The following is a 17587-nucleotide window of genomic DNA, read 5'->3' as shown; positions in this document are numbered from 1 at the left end:
TGTGTTAAACAAGGGGACATACAAACAAAATGTAGTAAATGAAACTTAACTTTAATAGGTAAATCTACATTTATGCATAACTGAAAATTAATTTGAAATTTAAAGTATCTATAAATATAAAGAGATTTGACAAAAATATGGATCAAAATAATAAACTAGGGAAAATATTCAAAATGTTAAATAAGCTGACAAACACAACCTTTTACTTTAATAATTCATGTTTCTCAATCGGATTGTAACAAAAAATAGAAATTAAGTATTTTGTATGCTATATTTGGCAACTAATACATTAACAAAATTGTATAAATTAAAAAGAGTTGTATAAATTTTTAGCAAAAATAATATGCATATAGACATTAAATTCCTAAGTATTCCACACCCTTAGGCTGGTGGTGGGTAGAAGGCACAGTAGTTACAGCATGTGTATGGCATCCCTGAGAACTTATTCCTCCAAAAGAAAAAAGACACTACATATCTTTCATATTTTCATTACAAACCCCAAAATGTTTCATTTATCACTCCTTCTAACTTAGTTATTAATAATTTACTAGTAGTTATCCAAAAAATAAGTTCAGATAAGAAACTACATATTGAAAAGTTACAACTGTTGGGTAAATACAACAAAGAAATAAACTAAACGCAAACTAAATAAAATGCCACGGAGTGCTATGCAAATAAGTTCCCTAAAGGCACATTAAGTGGAAGGCTTGGGTCCCAAGGATGAGTGATCAGGGATGGGGCTTTAGAAAAGCAGCTAGATCAAGATGGCTTGGACCTCATTAAAGCATTAATACACGGATGGATTCATAATTCATTCAAAATGGGAGGTCCCATCTCAGACTCAGCAATGAGACAAGAACATATGGACCGAAATTGCTAAAACTCTGAGCTAGTATCTTTCTTCAAGTTACTTTCTCAGGTATCTTGTCACAGTCAATAATACCTAAGCAAAAAGGGAACTAGTAACAAATCTCTGGAGTTTCACTTCCTCCTCCTCAGCTAGGCTACTCACAGCCCTGGAAAACTTTATCCAGTGCCAGCAGCTCTCCTTGGCAGCCATCTCAGAGTGGTCATCTCCATTGAATCTCCAGTGCAACCAGTGGTTCATTCTTATAGCTCCATTGGGTCTCCATGCAGGTAATCCAACAAGCCTGCTTCACATTGCCCATGGCCATTTCCAAAATACAAATCCATTGGAATGGCTTTTTTAGACAGTGGTGCATCCGGAAGCCATAGATGGCCACTAGAAATTTTTCAGAGTGATGGTCAGCGAGGTCCCTGATGCCCCCAAAACATTACAGGCCATTACTGGGGCTCTTGGTTTCCCACCAGGAATAGATATTGCTGAAGACTTCACATATGTGGTTTGTAAGGTCACTGAGAAATCTTGCTGGAGCTGAGCTGAAAACCTCCTTCCTGCAGACCAGCTGAATGGGAGAAGGCAAACACACAAGAAGGAAACCATGCTAGGTGTTTGTCAAGGCCTCCTTTTCTTCAAATTTTTATTAGCAGCTTCCATGATTATAAAAAATATCCCATGGTAATACCCTCCTTCCCCCCATTTTCCCCTTTGAAACTCCATTTTCATATCTCCTCACCCTCTCAATCAGTCTTTCTTTTTTTTTTTTTTAATTTTTATTATTTATTTATTTATTTGAGAGTGACAGACACAGAAAGACAGATAGAGGGAGAGAGAATGGGCGCGCCAGGGCTTCCAGCCTCTGCAAACGAACTCCAGACACGTGCGCCCCCTTGTGCATCTGGCTAACATGGGACCTGGGGAACCGAGCCTCGAACCGGGGTCCTTAGGCTTCACAGGCAAGCGCTTAACCGCCAAGCCATCTCTCCAGCCCTCACTCAGTCTTTCTTATTTTGATGTCATGATCTTTTCCTCCTATGAGGCTCTTGTGCAGGTAGTGTTGGGCACTGTGAGGTCATGAATATCCAGGCCATTTTGTGTCTGGTGGGAGCATGTTGTAAGGAGTCCTACCCTTCCTTTGGCTCTTACATTCTTTCCAACACTTCTTCCACAATAGACCCTGAGCCTTGGAAGGTTGTGATAGACATATTGTAGTACTGAGCACATCAGTCACTTCTTTCCAGCACCATGATGCCTTCTAAGACATCCCAAGGTCACTGCCATCTGAAGAGAAGATTTTCTACCAAAAGTGAGAGTAGCATTAATATATGGGTATGAACATTAAGAGAAGTGCTTACTGGGCAGTTTGGTGAGCATAGTATATACATTTAGCCAGACAGCAGCAGACGTTAAAACCCTAGGGCTCGTGACTACCATTTTTAAGTTTTCATTATCAGGGATGTATTCCCTTCCATGGAATGGGCCTCCAGTTCAATTAGAGGGCAGTTGGTTTCCACCATGACAGATGTGCCACTATTGCACCTGTTGGCTCATTTGACCTGACTGGCCAAATATAAGGCTTGCAGTGTCCTGTTGAGTATCTTCACTGGTGATTTCTCTCTCCCATTGAACTGCATGCAGAATGGCTTCTTCCAGCTTCCTGTCAGCTGGTCTAAATGGAGGAGGTTATCAGCTCAGTTCCAGCAGGATTTCTCAGAGGCCTTGCAGCCCAAGTATGTGGAGTCTTCAGCAATAGGGTCTTATCATCTATTCCTGATGGGAAACCAAGGGCCTCGGCAATGGCCTATGTTTTGGGTAGCCAATCATTTTCAAAGACTACCTAACTCGCCTCAAAGTCCCCTGGTTGTGCTTAAAAGGGGCCTGTGTGCTCCTTTCGGGGTCACCATATTATCTGAATGTTTGACCCCCACATACTGGCTGATCCTGGAGAGTAAATGCTTTATTTTTACATACTATTTGAGTCTGGGGTCTGTCTTAAGCAATTCTCGGAACCTTACATTTCCATCCCACCATTCTTTAAATCTATCTTCCAAGCTACTTCCTCAGGAAATCTTTACCAACCCAGCAGGTTATTGTGTGTGTATTTAATGATACAGGGAATTGAACCAAGGGCCTTGTAACCTCACAGCTCCTCACTTTTCTGAAGATAATTGTGGTTCACTAACTCTTTGGTATTATTTTTTGAGGTAGGGTCTTACTCTGTAGCCCAGGTTGACCTGGAATTTACTATGTGGTCTCAGGGTGGCCTCAAACCCACAGCATTCCACCTACCTCTGCCTCCCTAGTGCTGGGATTAAAGGTGTGCACCACACCTGGCATGGTACTGGTAATTTTTGTGTTATTGGTTATTTATTTTAAAACTGCCAAGTTCCATAATTAGCACTTCTTGAGGGCAGAGAGCATTTTCCTTTACTCTCCATATATTGTTAAGCTTATGGAATTCTAGTTCGAGTAGTGGATACATATTGGAGCGGGGGGGGGGGTGTGTGTTTCAAGGCAGGGTCTTGCTGTAGCCCAGGAATTCACTATGTACTCATAGGATATCCTTGAACTCAGAGATCCTCCTTACTGGGATCAAAGACATGTGCCACCAAGCCTGGCTAGATGCACCTTTGTGTGTGTGTGTGGCTTTTTGAGGTAGTCTTGCTCTAGCCCAGCCTGACCCAGAATTCACTATGTAGTCTCAGGGTGGCCTCGAATGAGCTACCACACTGGAAGGCAAAGGAATTACTAACTGATTATTACAGATTAGCTGATTATTGGGATGAAGTACACAAAAGCCAAATTTGTTTTAGGTTGACTTTCAGCCCTTACCCTACTGCTTATATGTAGCAAAGACAGGTCTAGTCCTGGAATTCCCACTCTGGATTTCATAATCACTTAAGGTTGGCCACAGTAATTGTTTTCCCTCTTACTTTCAGTCTCCCTTTATTATGCATCTTTTAAAAATATGGACATTGTCATGTTACCATACCATCATCAATTGAGCAAAAACTATTCCTTGCTATTACCATCTAATACCCAACACTTAATCAAAACTCGAATTGTGTGTCTATGAGTATCTCTTAGAATCCAAGGTCCACACCGAATTTTATTTTTGAATTTCTTCAATTTTTTTTTGTTTGTTTTTCGAGGTAGGGTCTCACTATGGTCCAGGCTGATTTGGAACTCACTATGTAGTCTCAGGGTGGCCTTGAACTCATGGTGATCCTCCTACCTTTGCCTTCCAAGTGCTGGGATTAAAGGAGTGTGCTACCATGCCCAGCTAATCTATTTTTTTTTTTAAGATTTATTTATTAGAGATAGAGACGTATGGGTGGGAGGGAGAATGGGTGTGCCAGGGCCTCTAGCCAATGCCACTATGTGCATCTGACTTATGTGGGATCTGAAAAATCAAACCTGGGTCCTCAGGCTTTGCAGGCAAGTGCCTGAGCAGCTAAGCCATTTCTCCAGCATGAATTTCTTAAATTTCTACAGATGTATAATAATCCTCTCACCTTTTTGTCTTCTTCCTGCCAGACACAGCTAAGCCATGGCATCTTACTGAAAGCTGGCTCTAATGTCTCAAAACTACTCCAAATGATGAAACTTGAACTGTAGACTACATAATAACTGGCTATAGGCTGGAGAGATGACTCAATGGTTGAAGTGCTTGCCTGCAAAATCTTAGTGACCTGAGTTCAATTCCCCAGTACCCACATAAAGCCAGATATACAAAGTGGCGTGTATGTCTGGAGTGTTTGCAGTGGCTGGAGGCCCTGGCACACCCATTCTCTCTATCTTTCTGCTTGCAAATAAATAAATCAAAATGTGTTTTTTTTAAACTGGCTACAAGTATGTGTTTATTTGTGCAAACAATAATCCCAAGGTTAGAATAAGATGGCAGAGACTCATTTACAAAAAAAGACAACACATTGTTCCTCCTCATTAATTTATCATTTAATATAAATGCTGACAGAAAGCAGATAAAGACCTTGTAGACACTTTCATATATTTACAATCCAAAAGGTGAATCACCTCCTTCTTGTTAAATGAATCCTTTTATCTGCAGCTCACATGAGCCTTAAACCCTAATTGGAGCAACAAGAGGCTGAGTCAGTTTCCAAGGTAACAAGAGAAATGCATTTTAACAAAATGTGGCATTATTAATTAATATAAACAACATGCACACAAATAATACAAAATTGAGATGGCCCCAATCCTCCCCAATATCTGCAACCAGTGGAACATGTGCTTATAATGACCCAGAGTTCTGCTGCCCTAAACACATTTCTATCTACTGTTTCTTTTCTTCCACCTCATCTGCAAAAGAACTGTAAATATTAAAAGGATTTTAAAAAGAGAAGAACTTTCCCATTGCAAACAGGATTCTTTTTCCTATCCCAAAATTTTCAGAAGATAAAATCTTCAAATAAAACTTCAGTTTGCCAGATGCTAAGGAATTATTCAGTTTGTGAAATTCCAACCCATTTATATTTTGTCTTTTCTTTTAAAAATTGGAAACATCTGGAAAAAGTAAAATTTCACAAAATTCAACAATTTATAAAACTGCTGCCATTTTAAGGCTAAATGTTTTTAACTTTCTAAACCAATGGGTAGAGACAGATGAGAAAAAAGGGCGCTGAGGCAGTGGGAAAAAATAGAAATGCAAGAAAACCTTTAAAAAATGGTATTGTACGTGGCACTGATTTATAAGAACAAAAGAATTCTCACTATCCACAACTGTGATTTCATAGTCACTTCTAACCTGACTCAAATCTCATGGGCTCCTTTATTAACCTAGATTACTTTATCATGTTAAGTATACCTCCGCAGGGCACAATCACATACAATCAATACGATTGGTAAATTACACAAGCTCTATCCCAAGCAAATATGCATCAATGTTAAAAAGTTTTTTTTTTTCAACAAAAAAGAACAAAATAAAACAAATCCACCCAAAAAGGTGATAATGACTGCAGAATGTCTCGGGGAGACTGGTATGAGCCAAAAGACCAGTTGACCATACATAGTCAGGAAAAAGGGCAACAAGGAAGAGACCACAGACATGAAGAGGAATCTCACAACTGGAAAATGTTTAAGTGGGTGAAAGTTCTTCTTCATTACCTTAATTCACTTTTTCCACTGTGGATGGCAAAGTTATAAATTCCTCATAAAGTTAAAAAAGCCATAGATTTATCATAAAGAAAGATATAATGAGGCCCATGACCAGTGAATAAAATTAATTTTTCAAATGTTCTTTCACTCCCAGGAGGGAAAAAGACAAAAGATGAATAAGGAGTAATTATGAAAATTTAGGATACATATATATGGAAGAAAGATAGTTTCTTAGTTGAACAGGAGATGTAAAATTCAGCAGTAAAAGCCTTAAATGCCTTTAAGTCAGAGGAGTATTTTATGGGATGGTTCAGATATTGTGAAAATACCAATGGAGAAGTTATACAAATAATAATCTTTTAAAAATCAGGCAAGAAAAAAAAAGCCAGTTATCCACTCAATATTTGTTTCCATCTGGTTCTTTACCCTTTGTGTACTCACTGAGGTGGGGACCACCTGACAGTTTCCAGTTATAAGATGACTCCGAGAACAACCTAACATGGAAGCCAAAGACTTGTGAGCTCTGCCTGCCAAGGCATAAAAGCAAAGCAAACGAAGAACAAACCAGAAGCAGTGAGACTTACACATGAAAATAAATCATCATATCTAGTATATAATATGTAGCAAGATAACAAACTCCACAGGATTTCATTTTTCTAAATATAACTTTTTGGAAAACAATATTGTCTTAAGGTTTAAGTTTACCACTTTGAGACATTGTACCTTATTTCTTGTAAAAATAAAGGTTTCTCTACAGATGTGTTTTGCTCAGGGGCAACTGTAGGGGAATTCAGTTTTTGTCTGAAAACCCAGACATTCTTAAAATAAGGACTCCAGTGGAAAGGTAAGTTCTATTATCAGAAAGGATTTCTAAGGGCTCTTTACCCAATTTATTCAGTACAACATCAAAAATCCACCTATAGGGAATATATTTATTGTTGTAAGGTGTTTCTTATTCCTGGTGTTGGTAGTTTTTCTTTATTAATATAACATTATTTATCAATTATAATCTGTTACTTATAAAAACACCTTTAGCAATCACAGAAAATCTTAAAAATCCAAACACTGTTATTTTCTATAATAGTACCTTTTGACAAAAACATCATTCTTTTTTGAAGTGGCTCAGAAAAGCTGAATTAAGAACTTTAAAAAAATATGAGCTTCAATTCATCAACAATTCTCAGCAAGTCCTTTCAGCAGAAAATTTCATAAAGCTAGACTGAAGCAACAAATAAATATAAAACCAAAGTTGTCCAAGGGGATATACATGTGGACCAACAAAACAAGCACACAGGTAATGATGGCAAGAGACTGTTCAGTTCCTATGGCTGAGAGCAAAATGTGTTTCAGTTTAGGACCTCTGTCTTTTATTTCCAGGGGAAAAAGAGATCATCTTGGAACACTATCACCATTTATCAACAAAATGTCAACACACTTGAAATCTTTATAGGGCAAAAATCTAAGTAACACAAGAGTTAATTTGCAGACATGTTATTAATTCTTTCTGACAAAGTTACTAGGATATAAATCATTACAGATGGCTTTTAGAGACAAGATTTTATACCTAATCTTCACTAGAGTCTTCAAAATGAGCAAAATGTGTAAAACATGGTGAAACTTTTATGCATCACAATTTGTGTATGTGCCTGGTTAGTGAAACGAACCTTCTATTTTTCTCTGAATATAAACATAATTTGAACATGTACAAGTCATGTGCTCAGGAACATTACCCACTCCCGTGGTTTGACCATAGTGAAAGTGTACTGACCCATAGGCACAAGTAGGAAATGCATAAAAACACAGCAGATACTATCAGAATAAGATAAACTCAAAAAGGTTGGGGAAAATTGCTTAAACATAGTGTTATTTAGATTGATATTGACTGGTTTAGAGAAACTGATGGATTTTCATACTTTTACATTTTATAAGGCCAGCTAACTTTAACAGTTAACTTTAAACATCTACACCATATAATCAACTTAACAAATACTATCGAAATGACTACCAATTCCCCTTAAACCAAAACAGAGTAAAGCACAAGTCTTTGGCTCTCCTTTAAAGAAAACAGCAGGTTACCATTTTTACTAGACCTTTGCTTGCCTGCCAGTAGGGCAAATACCACATTTGTGCATCACTGAGTAATAACACCATTAGAAAAGGCAACTTCACAGAAGTTATTGGCTAAGCGAATTCATCTGAATGCTCTGTTTTGAGGCAGCAAACTGTCACTGTTACAGATTGGGTAAGTCAAGGGGAAATTGCAGCATGGAAAAGGAAGGGTGGTGGGGGAAAAAGCAGTCATGGGAAAACTTAGGAATTAAATTTTAAGCTCCAACACTGCAGCTTGTAGGTCTGATGGAATTATGTACTCAAAATAGCAAATGAGAATTATAGCAATTTTCTGCCTTTTAGGCAAAAGAATAAATACATGGGAAAGAATAGGAGAAAGGAAGGGAAATGAGAGAAGGGAATCATCTACATTAATACTGTACCAAACCAATTTTTATACATTCTGAGTAGTTGAATATTTGTAATTGACAGTGAAAATAGTGTCTTATCATTTGAATTATTACTACTAGAAACTTATAATACAACAACTTCCTATTAATTAAAAAGTATTAAGGAATGGCTCTTTGGTCACATCAGGCTCTGTAAATTATCTAGAACAGGGTAGCAGCTATTACACTTATCTTGTTATACTATTAATTACGCAAATAACATGTAAGACAGGAAACTGAGGCTAGATGTCTTATTCTCAGGTCTACCCCTTTCCAGAGACTTAGTGAAAATAAAATTAAGCCAAAATACTTTTATATTCACTACAACAAAATCCTGGCTTTGTCATATAAACAAGTGTGAACACAGTGTTCCTTAGTCCTATCTTAACCCTTCCAGAATTTTTCATGTTCATCTGAGATGATTCTTGGTTTTGAATTCAATGAAAAGCATATAGTCATCTCCAGAAGAAATTATTAAAAAAAAAAAAAGGAAAACATAAAAATTGCTGGGCATGGGTGGCACATGCCTAAAATCCCAGCATTTGGGAGGCTGAAGCTGGAGGACCTCAAGTTCAAAGCCAGCAAAGGTTCTGTGGTGAGACTCTTGCCTGGGGGGGAGGGGCACAAAAGCTTTGTATCCTGTCTGATTGGTTTAATTTATTTATGTCTCTAAAGGCAAAAGTAAAAATTAATGCTCTTCAGATTTCGACAAAAACACTAGTCCAGAAGTTATGGCCCAATAGCCATTTTCATTTGTTGGTTCTTCATAAAAAAAAAAAAAAAGTAAAATAAAAGATGGAGAAATGCCCTTCAAAGCTAGGTATGGCAGAAGGGCCATTTAAAAATATTTAAAATAGCTAAATTATAGGAGCAATGGGATATAATACTGGTTTGCCTTTGTAACTCAAACAGATTGCTTGGAGATAATGGGTCCTTGGAGAGGGACAAACAGAATTCAGGCTACATTTTAAGAGACATATTTTGAGCCCAACATGAAAAAACATAAAAGGATACTAGTGTATTGAGAGAACATAAGAGCAACAGAATATGAATTATTTGGGGGTTTCCTCATATAACCATAGTGGAAGTTTATTTTTATGCTGAACTTTTAACAAACCAATACTTGATTTTTTTTCTAATACCAGGATCATTCTAACTTCCAAAATTAACAACTTCTAAAACTTAAGAATTATCTGACATGCCCAAAGGAGAAATGAGATCTGCTTAAATCTGCCTATAGGAGGCTAGAAATAATGTTGTTGCCTTTTATTAGACATGCAGAGAATAAAAACTACTGTCAGACCTAACAAAAGTTTCTTTCCTTCTCCCAATAAATAATAAGTATTAAGTATAAATGTAAGAGGGCTTTTAGCTAAAAAAGAAAAAAAAAAGCCAAAAAAGCAAATGTGCAGATGTATATTTAAAATTAAAAGGGAAATGTACGCATCAACTGAAAAACGCCTCACCTTCACTCAGTGCGTCTACCTCCCAATCAGTCGTTTTATCGCAACAGCTGCGCTCATGCGAAGAAATCTTTAAAACATACCCGATATATATACAGATATAGCTATGTATATATGTATATATATATAATATATATAAATTTTTATTTAAATAAAAAAGAAAGCTCGAATCCCAAGCCAATATGTGTATATCAAATCCTTGACCAGCCAGGTCTGTAGGGCATAATCAAATTCAATGTGAAATAGTATATAAACACGGTGCCTTGACTGGGCAAATTAAATAATTGCTACTCAAATGAGTGTTCTGTTTGGACTCTCCTACTGGTAGGCAATGGCAGGACTATATTACCCTTCCCACCCCCCACCCCACTTGTTTCAGTTAGCAATATGATGGACAGAGCTTAGACTGAGGTTGTTTTGACCTCAGCAGGAGTTAAGGGCTAAGAATGTAAGAAACAAGAAAAACATAAAACTTTTGCTTTTACCCAACCAAAGCAATGCAGTAACTTATTACATAACCAGTGCTTTCTGATTTAGTAGTATAATCTAGAAAGGAAAATTGAACATCACGCAAACAGAAGAATGGAGAGTGATTATATGAAACAATCCCCACTAAACTGACTTTACAGGGCTTAGAGTTGTGGCATTAGAGTATGTGCAGCAAAACTAAATTAAAAAAATTGTTCCTTATGTTTCCAACAGTTTCATAAAGTTTTTTTTTTAATGCCAGTCCAAAAAAATAAGTCTATGAAAACTCTCAAGGTATTCGTAGTTAGGCTAACAAGGTAGTAACAAGTAGTCAATTCATAAACTGTTCTTAAGACTCAGGAAGTATTTACTTGCAAGTCCCTTTTATGCTTTTATGTTTTGAGAGTAAAATAAAAACATCCATTGAAGTAGTATGTCCCTGTTTATTTTAAGTTCAAATCAAGTGTTACAGTTTTAAAACAGGTTTATTGTCCTGATTTTTAGGGCATTCTAGGACTTCAGTAAAAGTTTAGTTTGGAAAGCACAGCTTCAAATTACCAACCATTTGGAGTGCAACACAGGCAATACATAAAACTGTGTGTCTTCAAGTGCTAACAAGTTCATTCTTGTTTGGGGGTGGGTGGGTGGCAGGGGTTGCCTGATAAAGGGTCTTAACGTTGTAACCCAGACAGGCCTCAAATTCATTTCTGTTCCAGCCTCCTGAGGGCTGGGATTATAGGTGTGAGCCACCACACCCAGCTTAGAGTTCATTATTTAAATCTAATTAAACAATGTAAGCACTGAATAGGCTTTTGGATTATATGAAGAAAATGTAAAAAATCTTAACGTGAAAATGGGTAACTTAAAAAAATTGTCTATTTATCTTTGAAAAGTTGAATCCCAAACCCTATCCCCCTCAAAGTTTTAATGTCATAAGAAAAAATATCTACCCATAGAAGCTAATGATTCACAAAGGAAAAATATTCCAATAAATGTAGTTTGTTGCACATTTTCTAACAGCCCAATCTATTACCACCTATTTCTCAAGCACCAAAAAATTCCTCAAAATATTGGTGCTTGTCTGTTTTAGTTATGGGATTGTACAAACTGGAAAGGACTGGGAGCAAGGAATTATACACTGGGTATGTAATAATACCAAAGTACAAGAAAAACCTACTTCATTAAGATCATACAATTAATCAAACAGAGTGTATATATAATATCTTCTTTTTTAAAGCCCTGGATCCAAGGCGTCCAAAGTTATTAAAATAAAGTTCATTCACAGAACAAAAACAAATTTAATCTGAATTGCTTGCAGATACTGCTAATTTTTTCTTTAAATTAAAAAATGCATTAATGTGAACTATGTGCAGGGTTTGTTTAGTAGTGGTGTTTGTGCACATTGCCTCTGGTGCTTTTCTTGGATGTTGTTGACCACTCAGAGAAAAAGTTCAGAAGTTATCCATTCTTCTACCCCTATGCCCCACAAATTGATTAGGAGCAGAAGTTAGAAGTAGGACTTCCATATTTTAGGGAGCCGAACTGGCAGTAACTCCTGATCTCTGGGAGTCATTGTTATCTCCTCCTCCGTCGGGATCTTCTGATAGGTTCAAAGCGCTGGTCTTGTTTGACAGGAGGCTGCTATTTTCTTGTGTCAAGGCTGATCCATTTGGTATATCACTGTTGGTAAATTAAAAAAAATCTATATATCTATATATATATATAGTTGGGATTTCTTTTTGCATGTGTATGTATATGTACTCTTGTGCATGTGGAGGTAAGAGGACAACCTTGAGTGCCATCCTCAGGAACACTGACCACCTTTCTTTAAATGGGGATTCCCACTGGCCTGCAGTTCACCAATTCAGCCAGAATGGCTAACCAATGAGCTCCAAGGAACTTTCTGTCTCCACGTGCCCAGTACTGGGTTTATAGGCACATGCCACCATGCTTTGCATCTATGTGGGTACTGAGGATCACACTCAGGTATGCATGCTTGCAAAGCAAGCACTTTACTAACTGAGCTATTTTTCCTAGTCCAACAGTAGGAGATATATATATATATATATATATATATATATATTTTTTTTTTTTTTCCCCATTTACTTAAGAGAGGCAGAGACAGGAAAAGAGAGAGAATGGGAGAGTCGGGCGTGGTGGCGCACGCCTTTAATCCCAGCACCCGGGAGGCAGAGGTAGGAGGATCGCCGTGAGTTCGAGGCCACCCTGAGACTCCATAGTGAATTCCAGGTCAGCCTGGGCTAGAGTGAGACCTTACCTCGGAAAAAAAAAAAAAAAAGAGAAAGAGAGAATGGGTGTGCCAGGGCCTCTAGCTGCAAACAAACTCCAGATGAATGTGCTACCTTGTGCATCTGGCTTATAAGTGTACTAGGGAATCAAATCTGGGTCCTTAGGCTTTGTAGGCAAGTGCCTTAACTGTTAAGCCATCTGTCCAGTCCCAACAGTAGACATTTTTAGAAATGAGATTAAAAAAATTAATTTTCAATGAAATCAACAGTGTTTATCATTTACCACCATAGAAAAATACATGAACATCTCCTGAATTTTAGAGTATCTCATCTACATTTTAGTGAACTAAAACTAGCAAACTACCGATTATTTATAAAGTTTTACTGAAGCATAACCTATCCATTTGTTTATATATTGTCTATTGCTGCTTTCACATTACAAGACAGACTCAAGAGTTACAATAAAGAATTTAGGCCAGGGCTGGAGAGATGGCTTAGCCGTTAAGCGCTCGCCTGTGAAGCCTATGGACTCTGGTTCAAGGCTCGGTTCCCCAGGTCCCACGTTGGCCAGATGCACAAGGGGGCGCACGCATCTGGAGTTCATTTGCAGTGGCTGGAAGCCCTGGCGCGCCCATTATCTCTCTCTCCCTCTGTCTGTCTTTCTCTCTGTGTCTGTTGCTCTCAAATAAATAAATAAAAATTGAAAAAAAAAAAACAAAAAGAATTTAGGCCAGCCAGGCGTGGTGGTACACACCTTTAATCCCAGCACTTGGGAGGCAGAGGTAGGAGGATCGTCTTGAGTTCACGGCCACCCTGAGACTCCATAGTGAATTCCAGGTCAGCCTGGGCTACAGTGAGACCTTACATAAAAAACAACAACAACAAAAAAAAAACACCAACCCCCCCAAAACAACAATAAAAGCACCATAAGATGACTATCTTAAAATACTTGCTACTTGTCTTGCACTAGACTATTTATTTATTGGGTTTTGGAGGCAGGGTCTCACTCCAGTCCATGATAATCTGGAATTCACTACATAGTCTCAGGGTAGCCTTGAATTCATGACGATCTTTCTGATCTGTCTCCCAAGTGCTGGGATTAAAGGTGTATGCCACCACACTCAGCTTGTCTTTTATAAATTTATTTTTTTACTTTATTTTACTTATTTGTAAGCACACAGGGAGATAGAGAGAGGAGAGACCAAGAGAGAGAATGGGCACGCAAGAGCCTCCAGCCACTGCAAACAAACTCTAGAGGCATGTGCCCCTTGTGCATCTGTCTTACGTGGGTGCTGGGGATTCGAACCTGTGTCCTTTGGCTTCACAGGCAAATACCTTAACTGCTAAGCCAGCTCTCTAGCCCTAAATTTATTTTTTGATGACTTCCATAATTGTAGACAATAACCCCCATGGTAATTCCCTCCCTCCTACCACTTTCCCCCTTGCAACTCCACTCTCTATCATACCCCTTTCCCCTCTTAATTAGTCTCTCTTTTATTTTAATGTCATCATCTTTTCCTCCTATAATGATGGTCTTCTTGTGTAGGCAGTGTCAGGCACTGCAAGGTCATGGATATCCACGCCACTCTGTATCCGGACTTTTTGTTGTTGTTGTTGGTTTTTTTTTTTTTTGAGTTAGAGTCTCACTATAGCTCAAGCTGACCTGGAACTCACTATGTAGTCTCAGGGTGGCCATGAACTCATGGCGATCCTCCTACCTCTGCCTCCGAAGTGCTGGCATTAAAGGCGTGCGACACCATACTCGGCTAATAAAATATATTTTAAAAAATCCTCAAAGTTGCTGGGCATGGTGGCTCACACCTTTAATCCCAGCACTTGGGAGGCAGAGGTAGGAGGATGGCCATGAGCTTGAAGCCACCCTGAGACCACATAGCGAATTCCAGGATAGCAAGGGCTAGAGTGAGACCCTACCTCAAAAAAACAAACAAAAAGTCACAAAGCTGCCTAAGAAAGTAAAGATATACAGTTATTATAGTATTATTCCTCACAGGGCTATTCATGCTGGTTGATATGTATCCAAAAAACTAAAAAAGATTTTAAATGCCTACACACTTAAAAAGACAGAAAAAGGCTGGAGAGATGACTCAGCAGTTAAAGACACTTGCTTGCAATGTCTGCTAACCCAGGTTTAAAGACCTAGTAACTATATAAAGCCAGACACACAAAGTTACACATGCATCTGGGGTTCATTTGCACTGGCAAGAGGCCCTGAAGTGCCCATTTATTCTCTCTCTCTCTTCACAGATTAGGAGGATTGCTGAGTCAGGCCACCCTAAATGAATTCCAGGTCAGTCTGGGCTAGAGTGAGACCCTACCTCAAAAAAACAAAAAATAAAATAAATAAATTACATAACAGTAACAAAATGGTAAGGGCTTTTAAAATATATTTATTTAATTATATGAGGGGGGTGGAGGGAGGGAAGGAGGGGAGCTTTGCAGGTAAGCACCTTAACTGCTAAGCCATCTCTGAGGATTTTGAATAGTCTTGTATTGCCACTCTTGTGACCTACAAAAAGAATGTCTAGAGCTGGGCCTAGTGGCTCACACCTTTAATCTCAGCACAGAGGCAGAAGTAGGAAGATCACCATGAGAGTAAAGCCACCCTAAGACTACATAGTTAATTCCAGGTCAGCCTTAGCTAGAGTGAAACCCTACCTCAAAAAAACAAAAACAGTGCTGGAGAGATGGCTTAGTGGTTAAGCACTTGCCTGTGAAGCCTAAGGACCCTGGTTCGAGGCTCAATTCCCCAGGACCCATGTTAGCCAGATGCACATGGGGGTTCATGCATCTGGAGTTCGTTTACAGAGGCTGGAATCTCTGACGTGCCCCCCCCCTCTCTCCCCCTCTCCCCCTCCCTCTCTCTCTCTTTCTCTCCCCCTCCTTCTCTCTGTTGCTCTCAAATTAAAAAAAAAAAAAAAATTAAAACAAAAAAAAAAAATGCTCCTCCGGATACAAAATGGCCTGGGTAAAGCTATAGTTAAATTTAGAGTAAGGAGGAGGAAATGTAATAAAAAAAAATTTGTTAAGAATAGTCTTGGGCCGGGCGTGGTGGTGCACGCCTTTAATCCCAGCACCCGGGAGGCAGAGGTAGGAGGATCACCATGAGTTCAAGGCCACCTTGAGACTACAGAGTTAATTCAAGGTCAGCCTGGACCAGAGTGAGACCCTACCTCAAACCCCCCCCCCCACCAAAAAAAGAATAGTCTTGGGCAAGCCTAAGGGACCTGGTTTGAGGATCGATTCCCCTAGGACCCACGTTAGCCAGATACACAAGGGGGCGCATGTGTCAGGAGTTCCTTTGCAGTGACTGGAGGCCCTGGCGCACCCATTCTCTCTCTCTCTACCTTCTTCTCTGTACAAACAAACAAACAAAACAAAGAATTAATAGCCTTAGGCTAGAAAGATGGCTTACTGGTTAAGGTGCTTGTTTACAAAGCCTAGAACTTATGTTTGAATCTCCAGGTCTCATGCTGTCAGACAGTGACACAATGGTGCAATGTCACACTGCACACAAGGGGATGCATGCATCTGGAGTTCATTCATAGCAGCTGAAAGGCCCAGGCATGCCCATTCTCTCTCTTTCTATGCTTCTTTCTCTCTCTCAAAAATAAAATTTAAAACCGGGTGTGGTGGCACACGACTTTAATCCCAGCACTCAGGAGGCAGGGGTAGGAGGATCACCGTGAGTTCAAGGCCACCCTGAGACTACAGAGTGAATTCCAGGTCTGCCTTAACCAGAGTGAGACCCTGCCTTGAAACACCAAAAATAAATAAATAAATAAATTTTAAGCTGGCATGGTGGTGCACATCTTTAATACCAGCACTTGGGAGGCAGTGGTAGGAAGATCGCTGTGAGTTCAAGTCCACCCTGAGCTGGAGTGAAACCCTTCCTTGGGGGAAAAAATAATAATAAAAAACTTAAAAAGAGAATTAATAGTCTTACTTTGTAGTCCAGATCAGTCTGGAACTTTACAATACTCCTGCTGCAGTTATCTCCAGTGCTGGCATTACAGTTCTATCTGTTCCTGCTTCACAGAGAAGTTTTGTAGCTGCTAGATTTATTAAAAAAATAGACCTTTTCTCAGCTGGGTGTGGTAGTTTATGCCTTTAATCCTAGCACTAGGGAGGCAGAGGCAGTAGGATTGCTGTGAGTTTGAGGCCACCCTGAGACTGTAAATTCCAGGTCATTCAGGGCTAGAGTGAGATCCTACCTTGAAAAACAAACATTAAAAAAAAAAGTATTCTTTTTGTTACCTGAATGACAACGAAAGGTCCTCTGCTGGGACTTTGTTTTGTGGTTCTGGCTGTCCATTTTCTGCTTGCTTACTTGTATTCAACTTGGTTTTCATATCCACAGAACATTGGCTCTCCTTTCAAAGAGAAAGAAAATCATTATCATCTGTTTAATGCTAATAGAATAGACCAAACACAGGTGACACAAACAAACTGATGATCAATAAACTATATTCAGTTGGCTTAGTGGTTAAGGCATTTGCCTGTGAAGCCTAAGGACCCAGGTTCAATTCTCCAGGTCCCATGTAAGCCATAGGCACATGGTTGCTCATATATTTGGAGTTTCTTTACAGTGGCTACAGGCCCTGGCGTACCCATTCTCATTCACTCTCTCTCTCCCTCCCTCTGTCTCTAATGAACAAGAGTAAGCATCACCACCCATCTACATCCCTAATTAGTATGTTAAACAGAAATTTAAAACTTCCAATGACCTTGTTTCTCCTAAAAGGTAACAATAGGCCAGGTGTGGTGATGCAACACCTTTAATCCCAGCATTCAGGAGGCAGAGGTAGGAGGATCACTGAGAGTTCGAGGCCACCTTGAGACTATATAGTCAATTCCAGGTCAGCATGGGCCAGAGTAAAACCCTACTTTGAAAAACCAAAAAAGAATGTAATT

General features: G+C 39.0%; 1 protein-coding gene across 2 annotated transcripts in view; it reads right to left on the bottom strand.

The window, feature by feature from the left end:
* Positions 1-4797: 4797 nt before the first annotated feature.
* Rc3h1 (ring finger and CCCH-type domains 1) overlaps positions 4798-17587 on the bottom strand; it is a 103031-nt gene continuing 90241 nt past the window's right edge. For both annotated transcript variants that reach the window (XM_045146795.1, XM_004658776.2), the window contains exons 19-20: positions 16931-17046; positions 4798-12086 (exon numbers count right to left, since the gene is read on the bottom strand). In XM_045146795.1, coding sequence (XP_045002730.1) covers positions 11936-12086; positions 16931-17046 — 267 coding nt within the window. In that variant the 3' untranslated portion in view covers positions 4798-11935. The remainder of the gene's footprint in view (positions 12087-16930; positions 17047-17587) is intronic.

The sequence above is a fragment of the Jaculus jaculus genome, chromosome 1, assembly GCF_020740685.1.
Source record: "Jaculus jaculus isolate mJacJac1 chromosome 1, mJacJac1.mat.Y.cur, whole genome shotgun sequence".
Lineage (NCBI taxonomy): Eukaryota > Metazoa > Chordata > Mammalia > Rodentia > Dipodidae > Jaculus > Jaculus jaculus.
The sequence above is the reverse complement of the archived record's forward strand: the minus strand, read 5'-3'. Positions and strand labels throughout refer to the sequence as shown.